At 38.3% G+C, this 27,507-nt stretch overlaps 2 protein-coding genes across 7 annotated transcripts; both read left to right on the top strand.

Annotated features, from left to right (window-relative positions):
- Positions 1–331: 331 nt before the first annotated feature.
- Positions 332–8,526, top strand: LOC103477139 (sialic acid-binding Ig-like lectin 7). 4 transcript variants are annotated; one of them, XM_081616511.1, is made up of 11 exons: positions 332–440; positions 735–783; positions 1,060–1,185; positions 2,131–2,227; positions 2,387–2,770; positions 3,740–4,042; positions 4,112–4,366; positions 4,468–4,503; positions 4,674–4,758; positions 5,634–5,677; positions 5,818–6,006. In XM_081616511.1, exons 4-11 carry the CDS (start codon positions 2,134–2,136, stop codon positions 5,886–5,888), a joined length of 1,272 nt encoding a protein of 423 aa, XP_081472637.1. In that variant the 5' UTR covers positions 332–440; positions 735–783; positions 1,060–1,185; positions 2,131–2,133; the 3' UTR covers positions 5,889–6,006. The 4 variants fall into 4 exon arrangements, 3 of the variants coding, with proteins under 3 accessions (XP_081472637.1, XP_008428276.1, XP_017164291.1); XM_008430054.2 differs by having other exon boundaries at positions 1,060–1,188; XR_014091217.1 differs by lacking the exons at positions 5,634–5,677; positions 5,818–6,006 and adding exons at positions 7,308–8,257; positions 8,349–8,526 and having other exon boundaries at positions 333–440; positions 1,060–1,188.
- Positions 8,527–10,084: 1,558 nt separating this feature from the next.
- tm9sf3 (transmembrane 9 superfamily member 3) lies at positions 10,085–27,507 on the top strand. 3 transcript variants are annotated; one of them, XM_008430052.3, is made up of 15 exons: positions 10,085–10,217; positions 12,665–12,860; positions 12,968–13,090; positions 15,148–15,308; positions 18,087–18,164; positions 19,040–19,171; positions 19,273–19,439; positions 19,990–20,084; positions 20,157–20,287; positions 21,495–21,634; positions 23,555–23,623; positions 23,708–23,854; positions 24,261–24,344; positions 24,435–24,511; positions 26,028–27,507. In XM_008430052.3, exons 2-15 carry the CDS (start codon positions 12,695–12,697, stop codon positions 26,093–26,095), a joined length of 1,638 nt encoding a protein of 545 aa, XP_008428274.1. In that variant the 5' UTR covers positions 10,085–10,217; positions 12,665–12,694; the 3' UTR covers positions 26,096–27,507. The 3 variants fall into 3 exon arrangements, with proteins under 3 accessions (XP_008428274.1, XP_008428273.1, XP_081472241.1); XM_008430051.3 differs by having other exon boundaries at positions 10,147–10,373; XM_081616115.1 differs by lacking the exon at positions 10,085–10,217 and adding an exon at positions 10,405–10,449.

Here is a 27,507-nt window from a genome sequence, read left to right as displayed (position 1 = left end):
ATGCAAAAATTAGACATTTTAAAAACATACGGTGACTTCTAGGACCATTTCCGACATTTGAAACGCAAAAAGGTCGAAAATATTCGCTTTTTGAAACTCAGAAATTTCCCTTTTTTTCTAGATAATTTATGAGGCTAATGTAAAAATGTTCATATTTAAAGAAAGAAAAAGACGCTGCACATTATAAATGTTTTATATGTTTTATTATTGCATCCTGTTTGTTTTGTAATTTTGACGAGTGGAAAGTGTAAATGGGTTTTATTTCAACATTATTATAGAAGTGAAGTTTGTCCAAATTGGTTCAAATTAATTTTGGTTCGTTGAAAAGCTATTTTCTGCTGACATTATGGTTATGTTATGTTTTGCTCGAGATTGCTGGTAACCATAGCAACCACCAACTGTCAGCTCGTCCCCCTTCTCTGTTGCCATCTCCAGCTGTGGTTTGTATTAGGACCAGCTCTGTGTTTTCTTTACAAATATTACATTTTAACATATATTTTATACAGATTTAATTAGAAACAGGGTTTCATTTTTTTGTTTTTGCCATGTTTGCCACAATTAACAGTTTGGAAACCTGTTAATTATAGAACAGCTTTGAACTGTTTCCATAATTAATGTTGTGTATTTAAGCTGTGTTTAATTTTACACCTGCTACCTGCTGTCTGTTCATTTAACCATTGACCTGCAGTCGGAACTGTCTGGGGTTATTGATTGTATTTTTATTTATTGTGTAGGGGCAGAAGCTGCTGGACTGACCTTAACCACCACTTTTTCTCTTGTTAGGTATGTTTTAATTTTTGATGCAAAGTAATGTTTAAGTTACAATTTGTGGTGGTCTTTGACTGTTAGATGTGTGTTATATGTGTGATTATATTTCCTGTACACAAAACATGTATAGTAATTGATATTTATGTTAAAGATAAGATTAGTTATGTGGACTAATGATTTACATTTATGTCAAATACATTACGATCACATTCAGTCGTGTTCCTGTTTGTAGCTGCGGGGCAGAAGCTGCTGGACTGATGCTAACCACCCATTTGATTTTTCTCTTGTCAGACTAAATACTGTGAGCCGTAATGTTGTGAAGTCAGCCTGCTGGACGGGAGACGAACACCTGGACAAACTCAAGATCTGACCGAACAATGACTTCCTGATTTGAACAAACCAGCCAGGAAGTGAAGAGTAGTGAGTTTGGTTTGCTGATGAGCAGATGAAGATCATAAGGCTAATTATTATTCTACTAAGTTTGCTAATTTATTGTTTAATGCCAGACCTTTGATGTTTTTGTTTTTATTTTTTAGTACATTTTAGTTAGGAAATTTAAATGTGACATTTATTTATGATGGCGTATTAGCGCCATTGTACGTAGAAGAAAAAATAAAATTTTCTTCCAAAAATAATATTAAACAATGTTTTAAAAAAATAAAACTAAGTATTAATGATCATTTCTGGGTTTAAAATGTCAAAGAAATTCTACAAAAAAAATAAAAAGAAAAAATTGGTAGATTGAGCTAGAAAAGTTGAAATCTTTACAAACAAAATTTCCAAAAGTCAAAAGTGTTTTACTTTTGAAACTCAGAAATGTCCCATTTTTTTTAGAAAATGTCTGAGATTAATCTCAGTTGTGCTGGAAACGTACTCCTGTTTTGGCTGTAGGATCAATCAATCAATCAATCTTTATTCCAGACCAAAAAGGTCCATAAAAAAAGGAAATAAGAGAAAAATAATAAAATAAAAATAAAATAAAATAAAATAAAAAATAAAAATAAAAAAACATGACATTCACTGAGTCACAAATAAATGATGACACCAATGTTTCCACAATCTTGAGAAAAATCTCACTGTACTAAAAACAGGATTTACTAAAATTGCAATTATATTATTGCATGACACAGAAAATCTACACATACATCTATACATGAGATTCCTGAGCACAGCTGCACATGTGGGAACATCATTATGTACAAACATATGGCCAGCACTGCTCCATCTAGGCACTCTGAGTAGGAGCCTCATGCCGTCATTGTAGGACTCTGCTGCATCTCGCTGATGTAATTTGACATTTTTAATTAATTACCGGCCGTTATTTAAGCTGAACTCTAACTTTTCCTTCATGTTGTCTCTGAGCTGATGGAGGCTCGTAGAAGTGTGATGGCCGCCGTGTCTGACGACATGCTGACAGTGCTGACAGTCAACTTGTTACTGAGTGTCTCCTTTCTTTCAGGTGAGCCGTTTGTTTTCCCACGTTGAGCTACAGCCTCAAGTAATGGATCCTGTTCTTGTTTAAAGAGTCTTCAGCTCTGATGGAGTTTATGGACCGGGAAGTTTTTCTTCAGGCACATTTTTGCTCCGCGTTGTCCTCATATTTACGTCGCTTTTACAGGAAGACCGACTGGATGTGAAGAGGACAAAGGCTTCATCTTTACTGCACCGAGAGAGATCGAGGCACTGAGTGGAGCCTGTTTGCAAATCCCTTGTAGCTTTACAGTGAAACCACAGCACAAGTTCAATCCTCGGAGAAAAACATTTGGATTTTGGCTAAAACCTGGAGCCCCGATTCTCAACAGTCCGAAAAACGTGGTTTACAACAGCAAGCAGCTGAAAAACAAATATGACATGAATATTACTGGAAACCTGAGGGAGAAGAACTGCACCACTGTGTTTTCTAAGATAAACTCAGAGCAAGCGGACAAATACTACTTCAGGGTTGAGAACGGCCCGTTCAAAATAAGCGCTATTTGTAAGCCGGTTAAAGTAAACGTTAGAGGTGAGACCATTTTTTATTATTATTATTTATTTCTAGACAAAATGAATTATGAAGCATTTTCGGTGTAAACCAACAAACTCCATTACTAAGTCTTAAGGAGTTTCCATTACAAATATGCGCAAGATTTTGTCGATATTCTGCAGTGTTTTTATTAAGCAAGAAATTAAATTTAAATCAAACGTGAATAAGTTTGTTCGCGCGATATTTCATGAAAAATGTTGCCGCGCCATCATCTTTCTACTTCCTGTCATCTTCTGCGGTTTGCGCCGCGGCAACAATGTTGATCATGTGGTGCGGAAAAACTGCTTCCACTGCAGTTTTGTGAAATTACAACTTCGTATTACAGCCATTGCAGAAGGGAATAAATTGACACCAAAAAACATTTTCAGATTAATATCAAACTTGGACATTTCTTTTGGGTTTTGAAAATTAAAACTCTTTGTCTTTTAAAAATTTTCCGAGTTTCGTACTAAAAAAATGTCACACTTTGAAACTCAGAAATGTACAAGTTTTTTCTAGAAGATGTTTGAGATTAATTTCATAATTTCTGTTTTTTTGGCTGAAATTTATTTCTTTTCTTTCTGTCTGTAACAGCCCTCATACACCGTGCGAAAGAAACACATTTTGATATCTTAGCCCCAAAGTTTTTTTTATCGAAAAATGAGTTTATTTATTTTAAATTGTTGTTTCCATTAAGCATATTTATTTTCAAAATGTTAAATTGCGCAGTTTATATGCTCAACATATATAATGTAAAGTTAAGCATCTGCTGTAGGATAATTAACGGGATCAGAGTCCAAAGTTAAAGGCAGCAGTTTGTCAACACAAACTGAACGTTTTACCCAACTTAATTTTTAAATGTGTTCTTCATTTTTCATCATCCTCCATCTTTTTATGCTCCACATGTCGAGTAAATCTGCTGTATCTCACTTTGTGAAATGTGTGTGTGTGTGTGATGTGAAAGCACAGATTCTGCTTGGAGACCTAGGATTGAAATCTCAGGTGACATGAAGGAGATGAACTCTGTCATCATAACGTGCTCAGCTTTCACTCCCTGTCCACAATCGCCTCCCAAACTCACCTGGAACCTGGAACCAGACCACCGCAGACTGACGGAGAAGAACACGGACGGAACGTTTACAGATAAAATCCAGAAGAACATCACGCTATCAGACACGCATGATGGATTCAACATCACCTGCTTCGTCAGATATCCTGTGGATGGAGGAAAGCACAAGTTTGCAAAGGCAGAAGTGACCCTCAGTGTTTTCTGTAAGTGACCTGGTCAGAACATCAGCTGGTTCTCATCAGTAAACTGAACGTGTGTCACATTTTCCACAGATGCTCCCAAAAACACTTCAGCTTCCATCAGTTTGTCAAAAGATGGTTGGGTGAACCTGACGTGTTCCAGCAGAGCCAATCCTCCCGTCAGCTTCTTCACCTGGTTCAGGAACGGCACAAATGGAGCCATGCAAGTGGCCGACGGAGACGTATACAGACTTAATATCACCAAGGGGGGGATTTATTACTGTGTGGCCACCAACGATCTTGGTAATCAGACATCTCCAGAGGTTCATCTGACTGGTCGACAAAAAGGTAATCAGAGAAACATGGAAGGTGGTTAGTGTGCCTGAATACTGCAGTAAAAGCAGATTTAAACAGTGATTGATTCAGCCTTTATTTGTTTTTCCTCTCAGGGAGCATGCAGGATGAAAGACCTTATGAAAGAAGAGGTACTCTGCTATTTCACTGAAGAATTTTCTGTTCCCTCAATTTTTCTAGTCATGCTCTACTTTGTTTTATAAGTCTGTGGCTATAAAGTGATGGCTATGAAATATATGAACTCTAAAGATATCTTGCATGTCTTTGTTTTGTTTTTTTTCTTCACATCTTCTATTCCCAGGAATCATTAGTGCTCCAGTTAAGACCTCACTTGTGTCAGTATCATTTGTTGTTCTGCTTGGCATCTTCATCAAAGTCATCATGTGGTGAGTATGAGAATGTGAGTTTGTGTATCCATAAACTATTCCCAGCACTGCAATTAATCTCTTTCCTAAAAACTCTGCACACAAATACAACATTATTAACGTTATTGTTTGTTTTCTCCTAAAACAAACAAAAAACCCACCCATAATTCAGCCATATGTGTCTAAAACTGTGTCAATTGTGTTTTTTTTTTACCTGGTCAAATTAAAATGCTGATTTATATTGTGGGAATACTGACGCACGTCACAGAGCCTTTTCGTTTACCCTGGGTGTCATCAAAATGTACTGTTCTCCATTTTGTAATCACAAGAATGAATAAAAAAATAGCTGAATCCTTTATTGGGAGAAAGAAGAAAAACTGACTTCTTACTTGGAAGCAGAGAAAGTAAAGGCTGGGTCCTGCCTGCTTCCTCCAGGCTGTAAGAATATATATAGATAATATAAAACAACAAATTATTTCCAACTGCTGCTTCTCTAAATGTCCTGACCTGTTTAGATTGTTCTAAAATCATAAATCATGTTTTACCTGCTTTTAGAGATGGCGACCAATGAGCGCCATCTGGTGGTCGTGCTAATTAAGCAAAGGCTGTGAATACTTATTTAAAAGTGATTAATTAGCATTTTCTTAGGCATTGTCACAATGGCAAACGTGTGTGTAGAACTTTGAGGTAAGAGATTAATTTAATACAATTTGCAGAGTAAGAAAACAATGGATTGCTTTAAATACTTTCTAGATGTAGTACTTGAACTTTTTAAGTGTAAAAATATTTTTGTAGTTTGGGCTCCACTGAGCCTCTCACTCCTGCTGCAGGAGCTGGTTCTTGTCTCCCATCATAAAATGCAACAATTATTCTGACCACTCTAAAATTTCTTCCAGGTTTCTTAAGGTCAGATATGTATCTAAAGAGAGGCCCCAAGGAGGTGTGGTACGACGCAGTTCTCATTATAGTCAATATTTATGAACAAATAATTCATCAATATGCTCTTTAAGTCACCAGTTGGTATCCATGAGTGTTTTATATTTTTGTTTTCCCTTCTAATTTCCCATATACTCACACTAGTCCTTGAGACACTAAGGACTAGTGTCTCAAAATGCGAGTCAGAAGAAGTGATGTTCGATATGAGGATCTAAACTCCTGGATAAACCGACCTCCATGCGTAGCAGCAGGCAGTCACAGGAGACGACCTACACAATCGGTCTCCAGGTCAAAATGCAGCTGAGCAAGTGAATAAACATTGACCTCTCTGACTGTCAGGTGTCTGCTTCATATGAGAGAACCTGAAAAACCCATTTAGTGGGATTTTACTGCTAGTTGTTAAATTATTGGAAGCTCCAAGCTATCGCAAGCAAAAAAATGTGCATTTCTTTGCAATACTGATAGCTGTTTTGGATCTTTATACCTAAAACGTTTGAGGTTGCTGTGTAGTAACCATGGAATTTAAAGGAATATCTTTGTAAAACATTCTGGATGTCTTCTTTCAAATGTTGATTAATACAGATTTAAACCCGTGTCTGATGGCAACAAAACAGCATGATGCTAAGACCTAAGAGTGTGTGGGTGTAGCCAGAGGGAAAATGTCAATTCCTCACCGTTTCCATCCATCCATCCATCTTCTTTACACCCTTGTCCGTCAGTGGGGTCGGGAGGGTTGCTGATGCCTCTCCAGATAACGTTCCAGGCGAGAGGCGGGGTCACCCTGAGCAGATCTCCAGTCTGTCGCAGGTTTGCATATGGTTGGCTCTAAATCGCTTGTCATTGGATTTGCACCAAACTGGATATGAATGACCACTGATGATACTGACACTGACTTCACGTGCTTCTTAGATTACACCAACAGCTGTATCTCCTGGACACAGCATTGGATCTGCACCAGACTGTTTTGTGCTTTATCAGGGAGCAAGAGCTGCTTGTTTTAAGTCAATATTGGTGAAAAAGTTCTTATTTCATTGGCTGATTATTTAAGTTATAAGAGGGGGAAATGTTTTATTAGTGAAATAATCTGTCACACGAACAAGAACTTTTTTTCAAGTTTCTTTAGAATGATGAGTTGTTAAAGTTCCTCTGTGTGCAAATGACAGCACAGATCAGTGGCCGTCCTGTGATTGGACAGATCAGTGGCCGTCCTGTGATTGGACAGATCAGTGTCCGTCCTGTGATTGGACAGATCAGTGGCCGTCCTGTGATTGGTGGCTTCCTGTCCAGCAGGAAGTTGTGTACAGAGTTTACAAGCTGCTGCAGGACTGCAGGCCTTCACAGGAAGCTGGAGCAGCAATGGCTCTGCTGAAGGTTCTGCTGGGTGAGTTGGACACACTGGAGACACTGGACACACTTCCACTGGTTCCAGGGAGGATGCTTCTCTCCGTGACTCTCACACTTTCCTCTGATTCTGTTTCAGACTGAAACTTCTTTGCATATAAACTGTGATGCTTTTTAATCTTTTGCCGTTTATCCTTTTTCTGTTCCAGCAGCCATGTTTGCACCTGATTTCTGAGTAAAGTCCTCCTTTTTCTTCTTCAGGTGTTTCAGTGAACTCAAATGTTTCTCTGCAGAAGAGAATCACTGGAGGCCAAAACTGTGATGATTTGTTCGGATTAAGGGCAGCAATTACACTCTAACGTCCCTGTGTGGAGGATCTCTGATCCCCCCTGAGTGGGTCCTGACGGCAGCTCACTGGTGGTAGGAAGGAAACATTATGACGGTTTTATCTGCAGATGATCAGGTTCTCTGTGTGTTCATTATAATCTAACCTTTTTTGCAGGATTAATGTAGCAATGTTTAAGTTCATCCATGGAGAGCTAAACAGTAGAACCAGGTAATCCGATACGATCCTGTGATCGTATCGTAACATGACATCATGTTGCCGAAGCTTCGGAGGCCAGTAACAGACGTCCCACCTGCTCGGCTACCAAGTTGAAATAATCGTCTTAAAATGCAAGTCTGTCTCTGAGAAACATGACTTCAGGTTCTCTGTCTCCATTCCTCCAGTCCTGCTGCCTCTGTTTCAGCACACCTGAACCAGAACCCAGTTAGCTCAGGTATGTTGGACCAGAGACGCATGTAAAGGACACAGGACACAGTCACTGAGGACTGGAGGTGGACACTCATGTGTCAGAGGATGAAGTCCTCCATGGATTTATTAGTTTTTTTCATTATTCTCCGTCACAGTTCATTTTCTACATTATCTTGTATTTTTACATTTTATTCTTATTGTGTTTTATAGGTGATGCAGTTCAGCTGGCAGGAGAGGCAGCGACGACAACCAACCCCAGTTATGAGCGACGTGAGAGAAATATTGAAGTTATGAGAGTAAAATCTTTGTTTCTGTCTCTACAGAGAAGGTGGAGTGAAGACCATGTTTATGATGTTTGTCTATAGTAACCAACGCTCCTATTCCAACACCTCTTCAGGGTGTCGACATGAATGTTGTTCAGGATACCACTTGGACCCGACATGCGGGAATGTATTCCTTACTGAAGCACCAGACAAGGACGTATGTCATGTAAGTTTGTTTCATCAATATCTCTCTGCAGTGATTAGAACCCTTCTGTTTTACAACATAAATAAATATATTGATATAAATTTTTCTACAGAGCGACTGGTTCAGCAGTGGTGTTCAACGGCATGATTTGTGGTGTGATTGCTGAATGTGGAACATGCTTTGCATTTCTGATACCATCTACATTCATGAATGTGTGCGAATACTTAGATTGGATAAAACAAACAACTGGGCTTAAATATAAACTATCATGAAATAAAATTCTCATCAGATTTCCTCTCAGATGTAATTTTATAGTTACATCTATAGTTTGTAGAATTAGGATAAATTAATAGTTTGTTTTTTCTCACTTGACCTCCCTAATGGAGCTTTCTATGCCTCAGAAATGAAAAATAAATCAATAAATGAATGGAAAAAAAAAAAGCATTTCCAGTCTGATCGTCTTTACATTCATGGTTCAGTTTGTTCAGTTGATATTTTCCCTGAACTGAGTCTAAAAACGTGACATGAGTTTTAAATTGCATGAAAAGAAACACTAGAAGTAACTTATTTATTCAGGTTTTGTCTTTATTTTACACCAGAAACGAACATGCAGGATCTAAACTCTGCAGCTCTGGAGTTTTACTGTTCCTGATTTAGTTCTAGTGAACTCTAACTCCAAGACCGAAGAGCTGTGCTCAAAAATAATGAAACAGAAGTCGCATAATACAACAATCAAATAATAAAATCCTAATGACTTAAAACTATATCTTTTTAAAAAACAACAAATTTTTTATAAAGATGCAAAGGAAATAAAAAGTTCAATAATTAAAAACAATCTAAAAGTCAAAATCTGGAATGAAAGTGAAACTTTAAGAAAATATTTAAAAACATGTCAAACTAATTAATGGTAGCTTCTGGTTGCCACAAATTTAACATGAAAATGATATAAAATTTTCCTCTATTGCAGTTAAATTTCAACAATTGTTTTAAGATCTTGTTCAATGTGCCCCTTTTTAACTTTGAGCCCCTGCCCCTCCAAAGGTCTCTGCACGGCCCTGGTGTATTTAATTTTTCCACTTCAGTTCTGTCGCTTAAATAATGTCATCCAATGTATTTAATGTTAACACAACCCAGAGTTTGTGAACATGACAATAGCAGTATAGCTTAGCTATCTGTCTGTGCTCTACTAAAGCTCTACTTTAGTTATATTATTAAACCATGAGTCTAAAGGTAACCTAAATTGAGGCCTACTCAAAACAAACAAAATCAATCTAATATTTCAACACTAAACATAATTATAACCAGCATAATTAATATTTCCAACAAACCCTATCCAATTCCTGAACAGATAAATGAAAATTCTAACTTTTTTTCAGAATAACATTTCTCAGAATTAGTTCTATTCTGAGAAAAAAAATAATAATTTTGAGATTATTTTTTAGATTAATTTAATTTTGAGATTAAGGTTATAATTCTGACTTTAATCTCAGGATTTTAACCTTAATCTCAGAATGATTACTTTTTTCCTCAATATTCTGACTTTAATACCAGCATTCTTTAGATTAAAGTTTGATTTTTTTTTTTTTTTTTTTTTTTTTTTTTCTTTTCAATGGCCCTAATCCTCTTCCGTACTTTTAGGTATACTCCATAAATATGTCAATTTAAGAATAGCAAACAGGGTGCCAGCTTTAGGCCATTGAGAACAATTTAAAAGTGTTACTTTTTGATAAAACCCCGCACCGTCCACGCGTGGTCGGGTCGTCAAAGGTGAAGCTCTGGTCTTGGCAGTCGGGATGACGTGGCTGAAGCCTGCGCAAGATGCGCCGACAGAGTTCCTCCAACCACCGCTGGAGCCATCGCTTTCCACGCTGATTGGACACCGAGCACCACGTGACTCCTCTCGACCAATCCAGCGTAGGTTCGGTGAGAGCGTACAGAGAGCATCCCTGAAAACTGCCTCTGTCATACAACCAGGAAGAAGGTGGGATATTAGCCCAACGTAGCTAACAACCCCAATCTTTCTGCATACTTTCACCAAAAAATTATGGGTTCATCCCGGTGGAAGTTGGCAGTGGCGGCGTTCCTTGCAGTAGTGGGCTCTTTATTACCGGTTGACGCGGACGAGCATGAGCACACGGTAAGACGGCGTTTAAATGAGGCCGACTGAGAAAGCGGGGGGGAGCGTTGAAAAATAATGGACGTTTATGCTGTGGGTAAGCTGCTAGCTGCGGTTCAAGAAACAGGATCACACACATACGAGGGTGTATAACTTTAGTCTGTTGAGTGATAAATCGATACTTCCTGTGCTATTGAACAGATAAGCATTCAGTTAGCCAGCGAACATTCAACCCTTAATCGGCCTAACCGCTCATGCTAACTGTTAGCTTTTCACAACGGCTCCATACTAGCTTTCCTTTAGCACCGGTGGAATCTGTTCTTACAGCACCAATGGGCTTCCATTAGTCAGTTGAGCAAATTTAAACTACATTTAGCGTTAAAGCAGAAGTAGAACCGTAAATAAGCTAAGCTGGAACACAGGGGAAACGTTGAGGCCTGTTGGTATTTTCTCTGTTATACGTTTGATTGCAGTCAGATACTATCTAGAAGTGTTGAGCAGGTCTTGGATTCATTGATCAGTCTGAATAAAAAAAAAAAAAACCTGGTGTAGGTATGAAAGCAGTCGGATGAGTAGACTTATACAACGTGGAAGTTCACTTCCTTCAACGTAAGCAAACACAGCCATGGCATATCGCTTTGTAGAGCAACACAGGCGTACCTGAAAGTGATAACTGGTACATTTTCATTAGTTTGCATTCAAATTTGAATACAATGGGCATCTGTTTTCGAATCAATACAGAGTAAAAAATATCACGATGTTTAAATGAACGTTTTGTATTTCTACTAGAGTAGGGGGGAACCTTAATAAGTTAATTGACATGTAATAATCCTACTTTCAGTCCAAATGTTATGTTCGTTACCGTAGAATAAGATCTCTACATAATTAAAAACGAGTAATTCTGCCTTAAATTAAAAAACATTCAGCTTAGATTAATTTTGAAATGAAACATTTTTAAACCTTGAAATGAATCTATAAATTATTTTCCGTTTTGGATGGAATATGAACCTGACCTGGGCTAATATTTGAGAATGGAGATTCTAGAAAATTTGGGTGGTTTGAAGATTTATTCTCATCTTCAAGTAAATTAAACGTAGTTTAGCTATAAACTTTGTTTTGCTAGTAGGTATTGAGAAAAAAAAAAAGCAAATTTTTGTGTGTTGAATTTGCATTTGAAAATATTAGCTCTACAACTGTCAACAGCAAATAAAAGGTGTTTATTTTCAGAGACACCAGCAACTCACTTTTAATGACATACCCAGTCCTACTTCTGGAAAAATAATAATAAACATTGTTTATCTTTCCTATACTTTTATGCATGACATTTATTGTTGGTACATAATTAAAGCTAAAAAGAACTCGCAACATTCAATAGTTTAAGTGCATTCTTATGCAGAATACTCAGTAAACCAAGGTAGTAATAAAGGGTTAATTAGTTGGGCTGTCTGCTTGGATAAAGTTGGCAGTCAGTGCAGCCAACTATTTTAGTTTCCACACCATAATTTTTTCCAAACAACCAAATTAACCTTTCCTGTAAGCAAAGGAAAAGTATAGTAGGCTTCTTTCAGCCAGCTGATCTGCAGTGCACGGAGAAACGGATTGTAAGATTGTTGCAATCAATCAATTAATTGCATGATAAATTGAAACAAACTCAATAATTTACATTTGCATGTTTTATCATCTTTCTTGCTTTCTTGCTTTCTTTCTACCATAAACTGGATCATAAAAGTCTGGTGTTTTGGTCTCAACTAAACCTGTTTTTGAAGATAGTTTTGTTTATAGAGACTTCATGATTCATTTTATTTGTTTTATTTATTTTGGATATTTAAAATGTCTTCCAGTTATAGTGTTAAATGTTCATTACAGTTTATTGACCTTTGAGAATGCGCTCTTGTGTTATTATAACTTTTGCATTAGTTGGTATTTTCTTACTTGAAAATAGTCTCAAAACAACAACATTATTGTTTATTGCAATAACTTCCGGGGCAATTTATTGTTCAACAAAATTTGTTATTGTGACAGATCTATCAGGTTGGCATCTCAATAAAAAGGTTTCACTTTTGTGCAATTTTGAAACACTTTTAAAAACCTCGTCATGCCTTGATGTCAGTAACGGACTGATGCATACTTTACGCTTTAATGGTTTCCCTTTTTTTATTTAAACCTCATTATCACAGTCTGCTGAGTTGCCACTGATATGAAACTGTACCTAACGGTACTGTACCTACCTGTATATTCAGAAACCCGATGGACTTGCAGAACAGGTGCAGCATTTTCGAACTGAATAAATCCCTTTTAATTTCCCTTCGTAGTACACAGATAAGGAGGAGGTCGTTTTATGGATGAACACAGTGGGGCCTTACCACAATCGACAGGAGACGTACAAGTATTTCTCTTTGCCCTTTTGCGCGGGCTCCAAGAAGACCATCAGTCATTACCATGAAACCCTCGGAGAGGCTCTGCAAGGGGTGGAGCTGGAGTTCAGCGGCCTGGACATCAAGTTCAAAGGTTTTCTGCTTTGTTTGGCCCAAACGCACGAGTAAAACTGTTAATGTATGCATGTTTCACATTTTATGGCACCTAATTCAAAATGTTTTGTCCCATTATCTCTGCAGAGGAAGTCATGCAGAACACATACTGTTCAATTAACTTGGACAAACCCAAACAGGATGCCTTTGTTTATGCCATAAAGAACCACTACTGGTATCAGATGTACATCGATGACTTGCCCATCTGGGGTAAGTGACGCTACTTTCAACCTCTGGGGTTTTGGTTGATGCTGAAGAGTTTTGGGATTTTTAAATATTGCTATGTTTTTCCCACCAAAAAGTCGATCAACCCAGTTCTGGGAATGAAGCTGCATGACTGCTGTTTACTCATTCATTACTACTTCATTTACCTTAAAACGGATTTAGGATGCAAACGACCCACAGCAACTTACCATTAGTGTATTCACCTGTGCAAAAGAGCTCTGATGACACACAACCTGTACTATTAGAGGGATGTTAAAGACACTTCTTAGGTCTCTTCCTCTTCACGCTAAACTTGTAGTCACGTTTTTTTTTTTTTTTTTTCGCAATCGTGGCCACCACTCCTCCGGCTGATTAAACATCCACCCGTCTGCATGCGGATGTTGCATGCAGTGGGTGAGGCTCTGATATTTACTCTGCTGCATTTAAGGGGTTAAAGCGTGATTCATCACTTCTGAGATGCTTAGATATTTAGATCAAACATCTTAAATTTATAGCCTGAAACATGCCAACAACCCAAACACATGGATTCACTTGGATTGAAGTTTTAAGATAACTTAATAAAATTCACTTTGGGTTGCTAATCCCAGTCGATTGCACTGAGTCATTGACTTTCCAGCAAGCGTGACGGTGAACTCTATGCACAAGCTCAAACACAGCAGATCTCCACTTTATTACTTTATAACCTTGGAGAAACACTTCTTACAGTGTTATAAGTTTGATTGCGTTCAAACCGGGCTATTGTGGATGGGAAAGACACTGGCTGCTATATTTGATTCTAAATGTTCATTATTTGTAGCATAAAAGTATTTCTTGTACCTTTTTAATGATTCTATTACTAAAAGCAAAGTAACAGTTTCTGCACAGAAGCAGAATTATTACTTTGCTTCTGAAAGTAGTACAGAAAGTGATACTTTTGTTTCCCAGCATTTTTGTAAATAAATGTGGTGAATTGGTGCGATATAAAAAACTGACTTACTAAAGATAAAATTTTTGGCAATTTTTTGTACTGACTGTAAACCACAAAGCAGAATAATAGTAAATAAATGTATATGGTGAACTGTTGCCTTGGAGCAGGAGGTTCTGGTAGGGATGGACTTTTATCCTGTTATTTATTTATGATAAATTTAGATTTTCAGTTGTCCCGATAAATTTCAATTCATGTTTAAAATTTCCCAAAACTATCTGCATTGTTGTTTCATATTTTCTCTATTATTTCAATAAGAAAATCAATAAATGTCAATAAATTTGAAAAACAATAGCCCCATTCCTGCCTCTGTGTGCATTTTAGTGACATAAATCACACGTTTTTATGTGACTGGTGTCCTAAAGAAGCCTGTTGCAAATGCATCCGTTTTCTATCGAGTGGTATTTGTTTGTGGGGCTAATTAATGGTTTAATCATTTTTTATTGTTATCACAATAGTACCACAAAATATTGTAATAAAACTTTAACTTTATGTCACCTCTATAAATTACCCTTAGGTTTCAGTGCATGCATAGTTGCATAAGAACTATTATTAAAATAACCCTTTTATTATTTATGTTTACAGATAAGTGCTTAAATATAGTATTGAAGTAGAAAATAAACATCCAGATTCACCCTTCAAGTCCAAAGGGAACAAGATGTGTTCCTGTTAAACTCTATGTTTGGTTTTAATGGAGACTGAAACTTGCAAAATGAAACGTTATGAAAACAGAAATGGAATAAATTTGGTTAGCTGCACATGAACGATGCAGGCGAAGAGTTAATCAAATTCTCTTAAATCTATCAAAGTTTAATCAGAGGAAACAAAGACAAATTCAGAGTTCATTCAGCAGCTTAAATGAAGTAACATAGAGGATATTGATGCGTTTATTATAGTTGACCTTCATTATAGATGGACTATGGATAGTTGAGGCAACCAAAGTGACAGGCAATACAACAAGCTTCCCCTTATTTTGGTTTGCATGTCCTGACTAGCAGCGCTGCGTTCAGACTTGTGTCCCCATCAGCACTTTTGCCTCCCTCAGATCAGTGACTCCATCCATGTTGTTTTCTTTAAGGCATCGTCGGCGAGGCGGACGAAAACGGAGAGGAGCATTACCTCTGGACGTACAAAAAGCTGGAGATCGGCTACAACGGCAACAGGATCGTTGACGTAAACCTGACGAGCGAAGGCAAAGTGAAGCTCATGCCAAACACCAAAATCACCATGTCCTATTCTGTGAGTACTAAGAGCTCTTTGTACATAGTATGCAAATGTTAGGCTTCCGTTTCGTGATTTCATTAGACTCTGGGAAATGCAAATACGTTTATTTGTTCTGTGAAATATATTCAGCTTATGAAACGACACTGAGTTCACCAGAACTGAACTAAGCTATGAATCTCCCTGTTTTTAACAATTGGGTTAAAAAGTTCGGATGGTTAGGTAAATAAATGGTTAAATTCCAGTCTATTAAATGTAATTAAATATACTTGCAATCAGACTAATCATCAGGATACTTGAAGTGAAGATTAGTTTGCCTAACATTTGCTACTTTTAACAACATATGTTTATGTTACACATTTGAATACAAAGGTGATGACATAGCAAAGCCACTGCCACGAACAAACTGTTGCTTTGCATAAAAAGTAGAACTTCAGATTTTTTTCTCACTGACTGAGTGCATTTCTGCCTGAAATACATCATATTTCAGGCAGAAATATAAATACACATTCATATGAATGTGTATTTAAAGACATTATGATGACTTTTTAAAATAGGTAATAAAGAGATTTTCAATACAACTTAAAAAAATCCAATCAACTGCAATATAACATCAACATAAAACGCTAAAAGTCTTTTTAAATTATTTGAATCAAAATAAATACAAAGTCTTCTACTGGACTTGTAATTGTTTGTTCTTAAAACTTTACTTTCATATTTAAAACAAAACAGAGTTATTCTTGCCCTAACTCTGTGGATCGCAGAAAAAGTCCAGGAAATGGACGAAGCCTGTTTGCTGTGAATCTAAGGCCGCGTTGACACAACAACGATTTCGGGGGAAAACGGAAGAGTTTTGTTGCGTTTGTAGTGCGGATTTACACAAAACCACCGAATGTTTTCTCTGACAGCGGCACAGATTGAAAACGGGTTCCAGAGTGCGTTGTTTCTGAAACGTACCGTTTACCGTTGTCGTGTAAACCTAGAAAACGGATCTTTTCTTCCAGAGAATCCCCAGCTCATGCATAGCATGACGCTTCCTACAATCCACAGAAGAAGAAGAAACTACTCACAATGCTGGTGTTACTGTTTCCCCATCAGATACGGTTCCCTCAGCGTCTCTTCACCGCTCCGCATCGCCCAGGTGGCAAAATACACGGCTGCTCGTTCAGCGCTCTTATCTAGAGAACTACGGACCAGGACCAGCCCGGCTCCAGACGAGTTTAACGGGGGGCACCGACTTATTTTGGGGGGCAAAATTAATCTACGTAGCTGAACATAGACAACAACACCAGCAGCCTTCAGGCTACTTGTTAACAAGCTTAACGTGCTGTATTGATATTAGCTAGTCATCTTTTAGCTATCATTACCTGCATCCAACAGCTTTACTCAACTCAGTCGGTTAGTTTGGGGAAAAAACTGTGCAGTTATTTACGTTTTGCTGGTTTGCTGCCATGATTCTAACACACCTGCGCAGCAGCAGCAGCAGGTCTCCTTCGCTGCCTCACAGGTGTAAACCCAGCGCAAGCGTCTCAGCGTTCATGTTGCGTTTGAAGGCGGCTCGGAAAAACAGGTTACGACTTGTTAGCAACGGATTAAACTGTTTTAACTGCTGAAAAACGTAACAGAGGACACGGACATGGGACGTGCGGGAATTCCTATTTTATCAAATTGATATAGGAATAACAGACTGTTGGCCATTCCAAGGTAAAAACAATGAACAGCTTCCAGTCCGGGGCTCGCTACAGACACCGTGAAAGCTCAAACAAGGTGTTTCACCAACTGCATGCGCCCTAATCAGACGCACACAATGCGTGTTTTCTCCCAATCTATAGGAGAACGGTACCTGATGGGGAAACGCAAATCCACATGCCTTCAAGTACAACTTTTTTTAACACATGCGCACTCAGTTTCAAAGAACCTAGCACCAACTAGGCGCAGCGAGAGCATTACACGTTTTCGATGTGTACAGTTGCTGTGTAAACACAGATCTTAATTAGAATGTTTTCGTGTAAACGATCCAACAAAAACGGAACAAAGATTCTGTTTTTGTTGGATCGTTGTCGTGTAAACGCCCCCTAAAATGTTACGAGCTTTTCATCTCTTCTGAGACGCAATATTGTTGATAATTTTTTCACTAAGCATTAGAGATACAACATCGGCATCGTCTGATAAACAAAACTGGGCCGATATTAATCCAGCATTTATTTTCATCTTCTTTTTTTTTTTTAAATGTGTCAACAGTAGTGATATATATATATATATATATATAGGATATCGGTTATCGACCAGAACAGCAATATTAATACCTATTGGCCAAAATGTTCATGTCATTAAATCACAAAAAAAAATTTAAAAGCTTTACATCTTTCCAAGAAAAATAAGTATAAGAAGCTGACATGTAGCCACTTTTTACAGTTTTAAACTGTTTTTTAAAAATGTTTTACTGATTAGTCTAAAAAAAAAGAAATTCACTGTGAATCATTTGCATTTTTTCTTCTTTTGAGAATCCCACAGACTGAGCAGTGCTGATTACATTTTACTGATTGAGTTAATAAACTGAACTTGGAAACTTGTTGGGAGACTTAAAACAACAAAACATACTGCCGGTCACTCAGGTCATAGAATGCTGATGCCAGTGGTTTTACAAATAAATTATTAAATATGATCAGATTGACAATAATAAAACGTTTGAATCACTTTCTGATTAGCTGCTCAGGGAAAAGAGGCAGGAAGTGGGGCGTGTTACCGTGGGTTACGCGATTTGACCTCAATTCCTGCATGTTTGTTCCCACCCAGGTGAAATGGAAGAAGTCGGATGTGAAGTTTGAGGACAGGTTTGACAAGTACCTGGACCCGTCCTTCTTTCAGCACCGGGTGAGTGAAATGCTCCTCGGGTTTCATGCTGGGATGGATGCTGCTGTTCAGGAAGTGCAAGTCAAACTGCTGACTGTTTCTCTCTTTTTTAAGGATTTCTCAAAAGCAAAAATGTTTTTTTCCTGCTTTAGAGGAGTTTTAAGTTTTTATCTGTTTATATGTTCTTCCTCTTCTTTCTCTGTCTTCTCTTTGCTCATATTCTGCTTCCATCCTGATCCACAGTGTTTGTCATTTCTCCGTTTCATTTCTGTAACTCTCTCTTTGGGAACTTCAGATGATTCAGACTAAATCCTCGACATTTTCTCAGATCACCCCAGTTTTACAGCAGATTCACTGACTTCCAGTCGTTTACAGAATTTATTTAAAGTTTTGGTTGATTGTTTTGTTTCTCTTTATACAAAACACTGGATGATATAAGTCTTAAATCTGCCCCGTGTTTGAAGGACAGTTTTATTTACAGAGACTTCAGTATCAGTTTTATTTGTGGTTTTGTTTATTTGTTTTGGATATTTAAAATTATCTTCCACTTCCATTGGTAAATGTTTACTCGAAATTAAAGTTTGACCTTTTTTAGGGGGTTTACTTGCATTATTATGCCCTTATGTTACTTGAGAGGTTTCAAAACAACAATAGTATCATTTATTGCGATAACTTCTGGGACAGTTTATAAAATTTGTTATCAGAACAGGCGTACCCAAAACAAATCAAAATGCTTCGCTCAAGTTGCCCTTTTCATTCTAACCTCTTGTTTCTTTACCTCTTTTCATTTCTACTGAACGTCTTGTATAGTGTTTTTTCTTGTAAAGTGTCACTGGGTGTCTGGAGATAAAATGAACCATCATTATATTTATTTAACCTTTTTTTCCTGCCTTTAGATTCACTGGTTCTCCATCTTTAACTCCTTCATGATGGTCATATTCCTGGTGGGCCTGGTGTCCATGATCCTAATGAGAACCCTGAGGAAGGATTACGCCAGATACAGCAAAGAGGAAGAAATGGACGACATGGTGAGCGACCCGCGGGAACTTTGGTTTCATCATGCTGGTTTTAAACGCCTCTTCGTCGCTGAAGCTGCTCCGCTCTGCTTCCTGTCGCCGTGTGTCGACAGGACAGGGATCTGGGGGATGAGTACGGCTGGAAGCAGGTGCATGGCGACGTGTTCAGGCCGTCCAGCCATCCGCTCATCTTCTCCTCGCTCATCGGCTCCGGCTGCCAGATCTTCTCCGTCTCCTTCATCGTCATCATCGTTGCGATGGTGGAGGATCTATACACAGAGTGAGTATCTGAACTCTGAACATTGTGTTGTTTTTACTTTATTTCCATTTTTATGGTAAATTAACTAAATGCTAGATCCAAAAGTGAGAGAAATTCTACATCGGGTATCGTGATAAAGCTCCTGGTCCATTAGGAAAGATCTATTCAGTCTAATTCTATGCTTGACTTGCTGCATTATTTATTTTACATTATTCCTAACAGCATTTTCTGAGCCATTTGGAAAACGTTTTGCTGCAGTTTATTTTTATGTTTGACCAACATAGTCAACCTATTAGTTCTCTCTACACCATCTTTTTTTTGTAATTGTGTTTTTTCCCCCCAGCCGCTGCAGTTATGTCCCAAAAGTTTCCCTTATCGATTGCATTTTATGGGTTTTGCAACCCAGAAACATAGTTTTTAAATTTGACAGAATGTGTTGCTATTTACAAGGGATGCTAACAGAAAAAAACAATCAAAAAACATCTAGTACATGTTATGTGGAATAGATCTGAGACGTCTTTAGAGGAAACTGTCCACCGGTCTGAACTCAAACCTTCTGTGTTTTCTGCAGGAGGGGCTCCATGCTGAGCACAGCCATTTTTGTTTACGCTGCAACCTCTCCCGTCAACGGCTACTTCGGTGGAAGTTTGTATGCAAAACAAGGAGGTAATAAAGCTCCCATATCATATCCCATTGAAAAGAAAAACCCTTTAAAAAAGTGTGACTCTGTGACTGCAGGCAGGCGATGGATCAAGCAGATGTTCATCGGGGCCTTCATGATCCCAGCCATGGTGTGCGGGACGGCCTTCTTCATCAACTTCATCGCCATCTACTACCACGCCTCCAGAGCCATCCCCTTCGGGACCATGGTGAGTCGTTGCTTCACATTGCAACACGCAGAAGGAATCCGAGTCAACAGCTTGCGGTGTCGGCGATCTGCTGCGACCCGATTAGAGCGGTGAGAATGAAAAGTTTGGTGGACGTGGTGAACAGCAGAAGCAACGAATCCGCTGCACAAACAGGAAACGGATTAAACTAAAGAGTTCAACTGAAATAAACACATTTCACAGGACGCTGCCTGACTTTATCAATTCATCAACAACCATGTTCTTAACTACAAACAGCTGCTTGAAGGCTTGACTTGCTGCTCAGCCAGTCAGCATTCACACCCTCTGTTTCACATTAGACTTAACCCTGAATGTATTTTAGAGGAATTTTATGTTTTTTACGTTATAAATTCAACGTAAAAATGTGACTTGAGCCTCCTTTCCTCTGATACCACCAAATGAAATTAAGGTCACATCTCTGACCAACATGTGGCTGGATAGTTGTGTTTTTTTGGCCACTGACTCCAATTCAAGAATGAAGGAGACTTTTTAAATATAGGCAGAATTATTAACAATGAATTAAAATCTTCTTCCAGTGCAAAATGTTGAGTTCAACACAACATATTTGGTTTAAATAAACACATCTGTCCAGTGACTTTTATTTTTTACTGAAGATCAGACTTCAAAGCACCCAAATATGTTTCACATTAACATAATTAAACGTGGTTAAATACAGAGCGACTCTAATCCTGTTCCCAAAGTAGAGAATAGATCATATTTTTCTTGAGCCCAGAAAAATTTCTGCAGGTGATTTTGCTATTAAATATTAGTTATTTATCCACTTAACTGAACTTTTACGCTACAAAAGGACAAATCTTGGTTAAATTTAAACACTTTCTACTTGCCAAAATGTCTGAAACTCTTCATTCTCCATATATTTATGTATTTATGCTCTTGTGCAGCTGAAGCCTCCATGAAATCACCAGAAACGATTCACACATTCAGTTTGCTCCGTTTACTCTACATGGTGTTATCCAGTCATAAACCTTCTACCGTTCTCCCCCCTGGTTTCTTAACGAAGCCTTTTCTGATGTTTTATTCAAGATCAATGAGGAAAAATAAATGTATTGTCACTAATCAGTCCATCTGCTGATCCTTTGTGTTGATTTCTCTTTGCACCAACGACAGTCGGGGTGAGATGAAAACACAGCAGATGTAAACAGAAATGTGTTTTCTCTTTCCGCTGCAGGTTGCTGTCTGCTGCATCTGCTTCTTCGTCATCCTGCCTCTGAACCTGGTGGGAACCATTTTGGGGCGAAACCTGTCTGGTCAGCCCAACTTCCCCTGCAGAGTGAACGCCGTGCCGCGGCCGATCCCCGAGAAGAAATGGTGGGTGGATGATTTTGCAGCAGGGAGCAGCACATACATTACTGCAAATCAAATGTACAGATGGACAAATTGTCTTGCAAAAACACAAAATCTTACCAAGTATTTCTGCCTTGATTTTAGTGTAAATATCTTGTCATACTTGGAATAAAACAAAACTAACTTACAGGTAACTTTTCAGCAAAATATAGGAGCTTGTTTTAAGAAAATAACCCATTATTGATCAAAAAGAAGGTTTTTAAATCTTTTCTCATTTGCAAAATGAAAAGATTTTGTTAAATTTTGACCTAATTAATGCTCTGAATGTTGTATCTCTATCAAATGGCCTTTTTTTAGTCTGCGCTCTGCACAATACAGTTAACAATTGATTGATAAATTAGTTGACATTTATTTCAATAATTGATTATTGTTTCAGCCCTAGACTTTGTAGCCAACAAATCCCTGCTATTGTTTGCACAGTCGGTAACACTTTATTTGAAGGGGGTGAATAAGACTGACATGACACTGTAATAAACATGTCATAACATGTCATAAACATGAATAAGCCTTCATGAATATTTATGACTGTTGTCTTAAGGAGTCATTCGGTAAATTATGACACTTTTAATACAAAGTTGACATTATTCAAAATGTCTTTAAGACAACTTGATATTAGCAAGAAATCATTACTGATATAAATTTGTTATAAAAGTATTACTGATTGCACTTTAAAAATTAGGTAACTTTATGTTATTAAAGGTAAAGTTTAAACAGTAATGATTTATTCAAGTTGTCATAACAAAGACATTTTGAATAATGTCAACTTTGTATTTAAAGTGTCATAATTTACTGAATGACGCTTTAAGACAACAGTCATAAATATTCATGAAGGCTTATTCATGTTCATGACATGTTATGACACGTTTATGACAGGTGTTATGACATGTTTATGACAGTGTCATGAGTCTTATTCACCCCCCTTCAAATAAAGTGTTACCGCACAATCTTTACAGTTTTTTAGTGTGTCATTATTTTAAACGCAGATCTTGTACATTTATTTAAAGGGACGGTATCGTATCAAATAAACTTTTTCAGCTTTACTTCAGGTTATAATAGCACTATAAAACCTGGAGTGTTTCCTTAACTCTTTAATGAATGTTTGAGAAATCCTTTAGTCTCCGTGGCAAGACGCCTGGTTGGCGCAGCTCCTCCTCTGAGCTGCAGTTTCCAAGCTAACAACCTTCTGCCTAAGAGAGCTGCTCCACTCGGCTCCTTCAGACTAGCCAGCAGCAATTAACAAACACCTAGTGCATCTGCTGAGCTCATTGTAGGAGCTACTTCTCAGTGAAACACTTGGTTAAAACGTTGCTAAAGGTTTAATAGAGGAGCCATGTTGACTTCCTGAAGGTGGAGTTTCGGAAAGAACAGGAGTTTTTGTTTAAAGAGACAGAGACCCAATTTCAAGGCCCTAAATTATGTCAGTTTTTTTTAAAGGCAGATTTTACAAACATAACATTTTTATTACAACTGAAGATAACAGAGTTTCTTGGTTATGCTATAAAATAACACTGAGCCTGGAAAATACATAATTCTGCCCCTTTAGATTTTCACTCAGTTGCACATGAGTATTTTTGCACAGGATTTTTTTCTTATGCTGTAAATCTGCCCTCACTTGTACAGTGTTGTATTGTTATTTTTGTTGTTATATTTTACGTTTTGTTTGAATCTGTGTGTTTGCTGCTGAAACAGCTGAAGTTGTTTCTGTTCTGTGAGTCTGAGCTGCCGACTCTGAGGAAAACTGCTGCTTTTCATGGAAACATCGGCTGTAAAATAGAAAAAAAAACGTCTGACTTGTCCTTTTAAGATATTAAACAGAAAACACGTTTAGTCTCCCTGAAGGGAAACATAAACGCTCTGATTGTGTTGAATCTCGTCCTGCCTCAGGTTCATGGAGCCGGCTGTCATCGTGTGCCTCGGGGGAATCCTGCCCTTCGGCTCCATTTTCATAGAAATGTAAGTGTTTCCTGAGGAAATGATCCGGTTCTCCCTCAGACGCCGCGCCGCAACGACACGCTCTCTCCTCTCCTCTCCTCTCAGGTACTTCATCTTCACCTCCTTTTGGGCCTACAAAATCTACTACGTGTACGGCTTCATGATGCTGGTCCTGGTGATCCTCTGCATCGTCACGGTGTGCGTCACCATCGTGTGCACATACTTCCTGCTCAACGCCGAGGACTACAGATGGTGAGCGTTTGTTTTAAACACACATCAGGGTTTTATTCTCTGCTTCATGTGTTTATGCTACAGAGGTGGCAGAGTAACCAAAAATCAACCATTTAATATTTAAAAATGACATCGTCAGATGGACCAAAAGATAAAGTTAAGTGAAAATGTTGGTATTTTGAGGACCATAATGACGATAATTCATACAAGTAATAAAATCAGGCAAAAAGCAAATGTTTCCAAATCATTTATTTTCAATAAAAGACTTATAAAACATGAAAATGAAGAAACTTTGCTCAAGTAAGAGCAGAGATACTTCATTATAAAATTACTTGAGTGAAAGTAAAAAGTGCAGCGTAGTAAAAATATTTCCAAAGAGTAACTCAAGTAAATGTGAGTAAATGTAATGTTTGTTTGTTTTCTCCAGGCAGTGGACGAGCTTCCTCTCTGCTGCATCTACTGCGGTTTACGTTTACATGTACTCCTTTTACTACTATTTCTTCAAAACTAAGTGAGTGATGGCTGCATTTATAATATGTGATAGAAAACTGAAATTAAAAATATGTTCTTTGACTCTAAAATGTTTCCTTGTGCATTTCAGGATGTATGGATTATTTCAAACGTCCTTCTACTTTGGCTACATGGCCGTGTTCAGCACTGCTCTGGGAATCATGTGTGGTGAGTTTCTGCTCCGATTTAAACACCAAAATGTCTCAAACTGAAGAAACATGGGTACTCTGATTTAAAGCTGACAACATGCAGCTTCTAATTAGGACTTTTTCTGCTTCCTTGTTCAATGTGTAAGTGATAAATAACCACCAGCTAAGACCTGTTTTAGAAATCCATTTTTCTGATGATTAACCAGATAAAAAGTGCCACATTCTGCTGAGTTTATGGTAGAAATACATTAAAAGATGCAAAAAAAAAAAAACTCATTCAATTTTTTAATTCTCTTTTTAATTAGTACAGTTTCTGGTTATTTTCGTGTTTATCCAACTAAAAATCCATTGAGCAGAAGGAGCTCAATTAATATTTTTTTGCACAATTTCAACCGGGTGAAGCCAAAACTGCAACATGAGGAGTTTTGGTAAAAACATTTTTACACTCTGTAAGATTTTTTTTCCATCTTAAATGCAAACTGTGTATATTTTTGTACAGTTTTGTCTTAATTATTGCTCTGTTTGTATTTTTTTCAAAACCGTTTTCAGTTGGTGCACTCTGGTTAGCAATTTATTACTAAATTAGTTGATTACCGTATTTTCCGCACTATAAGGCGCACCTTCAATGAATGGCCTATTCTAAAACTTTTTTCATATATAAGGCGCATAGAATAGACGCTACTGTAGAGGCTGGAGTTACTTTATGCATCCACTAGATGGAGCTGCACTAAAGGGAATGTCAACAAAACAGTCCGACTCCGGTCGGCGTGGAGAGCCTTCTGCGACTGGGCCGGGCCGGACGATGGTCACCCATCTCCGTTTGCGCACAGCATGTTGGTGGAGAACCTGGTGCTAAATGACCTGCAGACGACCTGATTATCAGATCGGTAGGTAGATGGGTCAGTCAAACTTTATTAACAAACCAGCGTTTTGACAACTATCCCAGCATGCACTGCGCGCTTCTTCTTCTACGGGCGAAAATGAAGTTGGCAGCTGCTTACCGTAGTTTCTAGACCTGTTGTGGATCAATATTGGTCCATACAAGGCGCACCGGGTTATAAGGCGCACTGTCGGCTTTTGAGGAAATTGAAGGTTTTTAGGTGCCTTATAGAGCGGAAAATACGGTAATTCTATAATCGATTCATTGCAATTAATCAGATTATTTCAACCTTAGTTACTGTTATTGAAATGGTAAATTTTTCTCATGAGCAAGGAAAATCTCAAGAATCCTGCATTTAGCCAGCTGACCAGCAGTAAGCAGCAACAAGTGGGGGAGGGTCGTCACTGTTTTAGTCTGTACTCCATACATTCAGAACAAACTCTTCTTCTGCTCTTTAATCGGTGCGACAGGTTTGATTTTAAATATCTCTGCCTAATGCCCACTCAGACATACTCCACACAACCCCCGTTTCAAAAAGTGTTTGATGTCAATCAGGTGTTTTTTTGCCTTCTGGGCTCTCCGGGTCCGACTGCTGCTCAGACATTTCCTAGAGCTCCTCTGCAGAACCGACCCGCTTAATTCAATCTGTTTCCAGGCGCCGTCGGCTACATGGGAACAAGTGCCTTCGTGAGGAAGATCTACACAAACGTGAAAATCGACTAAGCAGCGTAGCGGCAACACGGGGATTTGACTGATCCACCTTCGTGTTCTGGAAGACGGCAGGCACAAGTCATTTATTCCCTTCCCTCTTGCAGAGAGATTGTGAGAATCTCACTTTGTTCAACATTGTTTTGTTTTTTGGGTTTTTTTTCTGAATAAATTTCAACACCGTGACTTTAAGAGGGGGAAGTCTGTGGAGGAGATGTAAAACTCGAGGTTTTTATTTTTTAATCAGTTGCTTTAGGAGAAGGTTGGGGGGGTTGAATGTTTAAAGCCGACTTTTCTCTCTTTTCCCCCCCGAGCCAGTCCCAAACGAGACGACACGTTGACGGAGTAGCGTAGCTCTCTTCAGTGAAGAGGCCGGAGCGTTCGGAAAGCCTTGGTTCTGTTGCGTCGGATTACACGGGAGCCGGGTTCGTTTCTATTTTGTATTCCTGGAAGTCACTCGCAGTGTCGTCGTCTCTCCGCCGTACCGTAGTTTGTTCTTTTACTTTCACTGAAAACAACAAAAACCCGCCGCCACCCTCCGTTTGGTGGCTTAATTCTCCAGAAGCAGTCCATCCAGTCGGTGAGGTTCTGACCAGCTGTCGGGTTTCTGAACTGGACAGGAACGGATCAGCAGCTGAGGTGCAGGAAGAACTGATTTTCTTCTTTTGTTTGTTTTTAATGGCCGTTTGATGTGATCCCATCTCCAAGTTAGTCTTGTTTTCTAAATGTTTGGGTTGAATGAAGTCTACATGTAAAGATAATATATGGATGGGGTGGCGTGTATATAACCTTAATAATGTACCTTTAGATGTAGATCCCAAATGTATTTTCGTTGTACAGTTTTACTACAGGGTGTTTTTTTTTTTTAAATGAATCCTTTAGTTGCATTGATTTGTTTTCCTCTTAGTTCGGTGCTTGGGGTGGGCGCTGTTACAGCTTGCCTGAAACTGCATGAAGTTTTTTCCACATTAACCACCTTCATCAAATTCTGCCTCCATTTTTTTTTCTGTTTCGTACTCCTGAAGCCACATTTTGACCCGCTTTTCTTTTGGGGGACGTTTTTTATTTGGAATTCAAAGCTTTAAAGAGGGCCCACGTCTTTCGGTAAGCTAAAAAGAAAAACACCGTTTATCTGCAGGAACGAGGCGGCGCGTCGTTTCTGCTACTGTACAAAGTAAAGTTTATGTACACCTAAAACTAGATGTTTCCATCACCACACTGTGCTGCAGAGTGTTTCTCCCTACTTTGTGTAAATACAGTATGTACCCTACTTGTATGAGAAGTGGCAAATGCCTTTTTTTTCTAATTTCCAGTTCTCTCCCACTTCGGTTGATTTTTGGCACTTCATGTTGTGTACCACTGTCAGACATTTTGAACCTGCATATTAACTTGCTGTAAAAAGAAAATAAACATGTTTATGTACAGGG

The sequence above is a fragment of the Poecilia reticulata genome, chromosome 15 (assembly GCF_904066995.2).
Source record: "Poecilia reticulata chromosome 15, P_reticulata-male-v2, whole genome shotgun sequence".
NCBI classification, from domain to species: domain Eukaryota; kingdom Metazoa; phylum Chordata; class Actinopteri; order Cyprinodontiformes; family Poeciliidae; genus Poecilia; species Poecilia reticulata.
The sequence above is the reverse complement of the archived record's forward strand: the minus strand, read 5'-3'. Positions and strand labels throughout refer to the sequence as shown.